General features: G+C 49.2%; 1 protein-coding gene across 1 annotated transcript; it reads left to right on the top strand.

Moving 5' to 3' along the window:
* Positions 1-603: 603 nt before the first annotated feature.
* PROCR (protein C receptor) lies at positions 604-4815 on the top strand. The gene is made up of 4 exons (XM_055307540.1): positions 604-843; positions 2948-3199; positions 3630-3908; positions 4157-4815. Exons 1-4 carry the CDS (start codon positions 765-767, stop codon positions 4270-4272), a joined length of 726 nt encoding a protein of 241 aa, XP_055163515.1. The 5' UTR covers positions 604-764; the 3' UTR covers positions 4273-4815.
* Positions 4816-6288: the final 1473 nt, after the last annotated feature.

The raw sequence follows: 6288 nt of genomic DNA, 5'->3' as shown, positions 1-6288 counted from the left end.
AAAACAAAAACAAAACCCCCGCTAAACTGTTTTCATTATCCAGTAGTAGATTGTGACCTCAGTTTGAAAAATATTGCTTTAAGTGACAAATCCACTGATGAGATTTAGATTGTTCATAATCCTCTCCTACTACAAACAGCACTGTAGTGAGCTGTTTTATACTCATTTTGTAACTATGTATTTCTGAGAGTAAGATCCCTGATTGTGTAATTACTATTTACTTAAAATCCTGATAAAATGTAGCCAGCATACTGGTAAACTAAACTCTAATCCCCATCTGTTACCACCATGACATATAAACTTCCTTTGGGAAAGTCTCTGCACCTCTCTGAGCCTCAGTTTCCCCATCAGTAATCTGCTGATCTCTATCTACACCCTAGAGTCCACTCTAAGTTGAAAGCAGATGCCCCACCCCCCTGACTCAGCAAGGGCAGAACTTCTCTCTGAACTTGACTCCCCCTTTTTCCGCTCCCTGTTGGAAGAGGCCCAGAGAAAAGGGAAAAGCAGGTCTGGGCATGAGGGCCGATGTAGGGTGGGGCAGGGGAAGGGCAAGAGGGAGGCCAGCCCCCTAGTAGGAAATGAGACAGGGTAGGAATAACACTTTATAAGCCTGCCGCCCTCTTCCTCCTCCTATCCCCTGGCTACCTTCCAGCCTCCTCCCCTTCCAGACAGTCCTTACTTCTTTCCCCTCTAGGCTGCAGCCAGCCTGAGCCCCCTGCCTGCCGAGTCAGGATCCCAGGTGGGGTAAGAACCTCAGCGCCAGGATGTTGACAACATTGCTGCCACTGCTGTGTCTGCTGCTCCTGCCCAGCTGGGCCTTTTGTAGCCAGGAAGCCTCAGATGGTGAGTCAGGGGCACATCTCCTTCCTCAGGATGGTTCTGGAGACTCGCAGCCTGGGTACAGGGGGAGGACCAGAGGAATATTTCTGCAGTGCTGGTGCCTGCAGCCAGCCTGATCTCTCTATAGGGCAGGAAGGGTCCTGGGGACTGATTTGTGTCTCAAAGCCAAGGTGAGGAGATACAGTTTGCCCCGGGGAGGGGTGTGATGGAAGAGGCTGGGGAAACAGGACTGGAGAAATGGGAAGGGACGGGTAAAAAGAGCAAGAGGATTAGCCCTGCGAAGAGGGGATGAGTCTGGAGAGGGAGTGCTGAGGGTGATGTGGATTTGCGTGAGTCCAGGGAAGACGGGAAGAGACTCTGGGAAGAGATGACAGGTGGAAGGAATGGGAAGCCACTGGAGAGGCTAGGGCTGAGGGAAGCAAGGCAAAATAGATCAGAGAAGGTGGAAGACGGGTGGCAGGCAGCGGGGGAAAGTCTGGGGAAGAGAAGCCATGGTCCATGGGAGAACTCACAGGTAGCTGTATAAGCAAAGAAAGGAATCATTGCCCTGTATTGTGATGGCACAGGGACCCACCTCCTCTTCCCCTTCCTGCAATCTCCAGAGCTCCAGTCTTCCCCTCAGAAAGGGAGCAATTCACCAGTATTTTGGGAGCGCTCACTACCATTAATACATGCACTGACTCATCTAACCCCCAAGATATCTCTACTACGGTGGGCAGCATGATTCTCTCCATTTTAGACGTGAGGAAATTGGGCACAGGGCAGTTAAGAACCTTATCTAGGGTTACCCACGCAGATCTGCTTATTCACATCTGCAGACACAGAGCATAACTTTTCATATGCAAACAAAGGACAAGGCACACACATACACACACACACACACACATGCACACACAGAATGACAGTGCCAGACTCATTCTCTCATGGACTCTCGAGGCATCAATCCTGTGCCAGGCCTTTAATAGGGGTAGAAGGCAGAGATAATCAGACATGATTCTATAGCCTAGGGGAGCCTGGAATAGTCTGTGTATTTCGAGACAGTTATATGGAATCTGGAATCATTGAAACAGACCCACTGTATCTGGGAAGGTAAAGAGGAGAGGCATTAGGAAAACTTCTCCAAGGAGAGGGCAACAGAATGGGGTCTTAAAGCACGAATAGAAGTTTGCCTGGAGGCAGAGCAACCCTGACATGCTATTGATTTTAACCAAAAGGCAGCATGAGGAACTCCAAGTAGTTTACTATATCGAAGTACAGGAAGAGGCCAGAGAAGGCAGATGGGACCTGGTCTCCTGCAGCCTCAAATGCCAAGCTAAAGACTTTGGATGTCATTCTGCGGACAGCTCTCCTATGCGGAGACAATATGGCTGAGTGGTTAAAAGTGCTGGACTCACACAGCCTGTGCTCAAACCCTGGTTCTGCTAAACATTTTAGCCTGCTCCCTTACGGACTGAGGTTAATAACAGTAGCCACTGCATTAACCTAATGGGAGGAAAGCACAAATAAGATAATAATAATGTGTGTAGGTACAGTGCTTGGCTCATAATAAGTACTTAATAGCTATTATTACTATTACTAGTGATAGGGGAGTGTGTCACTGGAGCATTTTAAGTAGGAGAAGGGCATAATCTTATTTCTGGGAGAAGACGGAGGTCAGATTGGAAGGAGTGAAACTGACAATGAGGGCAGAGGGATTAGGAAGGACGTTACTACCCCAGTCCAGATGAGAACCCATGAGGCCTGAAGTAAGGCAGTGGCAGAGGACAGGAGAGAACAGGAGATGGAATGGGATTTTATTGTAGGTCAGGATTTGTTGACCAACCCGAAATGGGGGTAGTTAGGGGTGAGAAAGATCGTTGTGGCTCTTCCACTGACTGGATTACCCTGGGGCAAATGGCTTCTGCTCTTTCCAGCCTCAGTTTCCTTATCTGTAAAACAGAGATAATAATCCCTGTCCTGCTCTCCTGACAGGGTTATGGGAGGATGGGTGGAAGAACACTTTATAGTTTATGAATGGCCGAGAGGGTGGGCGGCCCGCCTTTGGTAGGGGATTATTATCTCAGCTTCACGCCAGCCCAAGGCCTGACGCGCTGACACCTGTCCTCAGGCCCTCGGAACCTCCACATGCTGCAGATCTCCTACTTCCGCGACCCCTATCAGGTGTGGCACCGGGGCAACGCGTCGCTGGGGGGACTAACGACGCACGTGCTGGAAGGCCAGGGCACCAACGTCACGATCCTCCAGCTGCAGCCCTTGGAGGAGCCCGAGAGCTGGGCGCGCAGAGAGCGCCGCCTGAAGACCTACCTGGACGAGTTCAACCTGCTCGTGCGGCTGGTGCACCAGGAGCGGCGCGTGAACTGTGAGCGGCGCTCGAGCGCGGAGGGGGCGGGGGCGGGGGCGGCCCTGGTGGGGGCGGGGGGGGGCCTGTGGGAGGGACTCGATGAGGGCGGGCCTTGGGGAAACGGGGCGGGGCCTCATGTAAGGGGCGGGGTTCCAGGAGGGTCTCTTGGATAGCTCGGTGCCTCGTGGGTTGGCCCGCTCTGAGGAGCCCAGGTGTCAGGCACCTGCCTTCGCTGATCGCAGGGTGGGAGCCTGAAGAGGAGTGAGTGTCCTAGTTGCGGGCCCTCTGTCAGGCCCTGTTCTTGCATGGCCTCGGGGTTGACCTGTTGCTAGACCCTGTCCCTGATCCACCCTAAACCCCAAAAGTTCATGTTCCCCCTGGTGGACATCCTCCCACACCTGGCGCCCTTCCTACGCAGCACTCTCACCCTGAATCCCCCCATCCACAGTTCCTCTGACCATTCGCTGCTCCCTGGGCTGTGAGCTGCCTCCTGAGGGCTCTCCAGCCCACGTCTTCTTTGAAGTGGCTGTGAATGAGAGCTCCTTTGTGAGTTTCCAGCCAGAGAAAGCCTTATGGGTGGCAGGGCCCCCGGTACCCTCCAAAGTGGTCACCTACACTCTGCATCAGCTCAACTCCTACAATCGTACTCGGTACGAACTGCGAGAATTCCTGCAAGACACCTGTGTCCAGTACGTGCAGGAACACAATGCTTCAAAAAACTCAAAAGGTATGACGGGATAAGGAATGGGCCTGTGTATTGAGTGGGTTCCATGCAAATGGATAGACCTAAAGGATGGATACCTTGAGCAATAGGAGGCCCAAGGCTGGGGGTTTGAGACAGAGTATATACAGCTTATGTCACTTAAGAGAACTAGCCCTCTTCCTTTGGGGTAGAAATCCTTTAGGGTTTGACTCAAACCATGGACAAGAATCTCAGGGGTATTTCTTCAGGCTAACTCTGTGCATGTTCTGCAGGGAGCCAAACAGGACGCTCCTACACCTCTCTGGTCCTGGGTGTCCTGGTGGGCAGTTTCATCATCGTTGGTGTGGCTGTAGGCATCTTCCTGTGCACAGGTGGACGGCGGTGTTGATCACTCTCCAGCCCCCTCTGAGAAAGAGCTGGACTGATGAGGCTGGCAAGGAAAGATCTCAGCTTACTGCAAAACCAAAGAGATTCCCCATCTGGGACGTTATATCCCAGAAGGTTTGGAGTGGCAGCTCCTCTCCCTGATCTGCCCACCAAGAATTTGGGGGCGGGGAAGGAGAGGGAGGAAGCTAGGTAGACAGAGTTGAAGTTGCATGCTTTGCTGAATTGGTCTGAGAAGCGAATTCTTATCTTTGTGGAAAACAGACGATGGAGTTGGGTGGGGGTGGAGGAGGTCTATGGCCCATCCTTCAAAGGCAGAATCACCTGAGGCATTCAAAGCACCTAATAAATACAAGAAGTCCATCCACAACCAAAATAAACAAAATTCAATGCTTCCAGGCATGGCAGACTTGGAAAGGGATGCTGGTATTAATAGAGGTAGACAGAGATATCCAGAGAAATGGTGAATGTGTAAAATAGAAATAATATGGGAGCAGAGAATTATCAATTACTTAATAATATTATTAATAAATTCCTTACTTATGTATATGGCATTATTTTTTCCCCCTCTACTTTGCAAAATTTCTGGAAAAGTAGCCTATACCTTTTGCTTCTACTTCCTCAGCTCCAGCTCACTCCTAAACCACTACAGCCTGACTTCCCTATAAACTGCTCTAAGATCATCAATGACCTCCAATTGTAAACTCTTCATCCCACATGATATATGCAACATTTCCCTTTGTGGACTAGAACTCTCTTCTTACCCTAACTTCTGAGATACCATACTTCTAATTTTTAGAAACTGTTCTGGCCGCTCAGTAGATCCTTTTGCCTTTGTCGTCTTACTCAATTCACCTTGGAAATGTGGCTTCCTTAGAATTCCATTTTTTGGCTTTTCTTGTTCCCATTTAAATTGTACCCTTTGTGGATGACCTACTAATTCCCATGGCTTCATATGCCATCTATCTGTGTTTTTCATGGGGAAGCAGTATAATCCTGTCTTTGAAAGCAGGCATTTTGTCATCCGACATGAGTTTTACGTCTTTGAGTGAGGCATTTAACTTCCTCAAGTCTCAGTTTCCTCATAAACAAAGGGTATAATAAAATATACAAAAATGGTATAATAAAAATAGCACCTACCTCATAGAGACATTATGAGTATGAAATAAAAATACACAAATAATATAACATATGTATGCTCAATAAATATAGCACCTGCTGCTGACCTCCAGACCCCCCCATTTGCATTGATTCTTGAAAATCATCTCCACCTTAATATTTTGCAGACATTTCTGAGTCAACATGTTCTAAATTAAATTCCTTATCTTTCTCCCCAAACCTATTCTCTCTCCTCTATGTTTACTATCAGTTAAACAGAATTACTATCAAATCATATTAGTGTAGAGACCTCAGTGTTAACCTGTATTTACTCCCTCTTCATCCCCACCTACAAAATATAGTATCTTTAGAATACTCCATTTCCACAGTCTTGCTTTTTTTTAAAAAAAATTATTTATTTATGATAGTCACACACACAGAGAGAGAGGCAGAGACACAGGCAGAGGGAGAAGCAGGCTCCATGCACCGGGAGCCCGACGTGGGATTCGATCCCGGGTCTCCAGGATCGCGCCCTGGGCCAAAGGCAGGCGCCAAACCGCTGCGCCACGCAGGGATCCCCACAGGCTTGCTTTTTTTTCAAGATATGGTCACTCGTCTCTTTCTCTGTGGCAGGCATGAGGGTGTACCATGAGGTTCTACCTTCAAAGAAAGACTAGCCATTTTACTACAGGGAGTTGAGGCAGCAGATAGCCTCCAGCTGCTTCATTTCCTTCAGTGTCTGCCTCACCTGCAGGGAACAGTCCTGTGGGAGGTCATGTTCCTCCTGGGGCTGTCCTCATCTGGTGACTGAGGAAAGCAAGGGTGTAGAGGTTCAGTCATTCTGGCCCACTGCAGGACAATTCTGATAAGCAGTATTCACTCCAGAGCTCCTTGCCAGGCGAGCTGGATCTCTGTCAGATGT

The sequence above is a fragment of the Nyctereutes procyonoides genome, unplaced genomic scaffold (assembly GCF_905146905.1).
Source record: "Nyctereutes procyonoides isolate TBG_1078 unplaced genomic scaffold, NYPRO_anot_genome, whole genome shotgun sequence".
NCBI classification, from domain to species: Eukaryota; Metazoa; Chordata; class Mammalia; order Carnivora; family Canidae; genus Nyctereutes; species Nyctereutes procyonoides.
This window is presented reverse-complemented; position numbering and strand designations above follow the sequence as displayed.

Coding starts and splice junctions, on each gene's coding strand:
- PROCR (XM_055307540.1), top strand. CDS start 765: ATGTTGACAACATTGCTGCCACTGCTGTGTCTGCTGCTCCTGCCCAGC. Junction 844..2,947: donor TAGCCAGGAAGCCTCAGATG/GTGAGTCAGGGG, acceptor ACCTGTCCTCAG/GCCCTCGGAACCTCCACATG. Junction 3,909..4,156: donor TGCTTCAAAAAACTCAAAAG/GTATGACGGGAT, acceptor CATGTTCTGCAG/GGAGCCAAACAGGACGCTCC.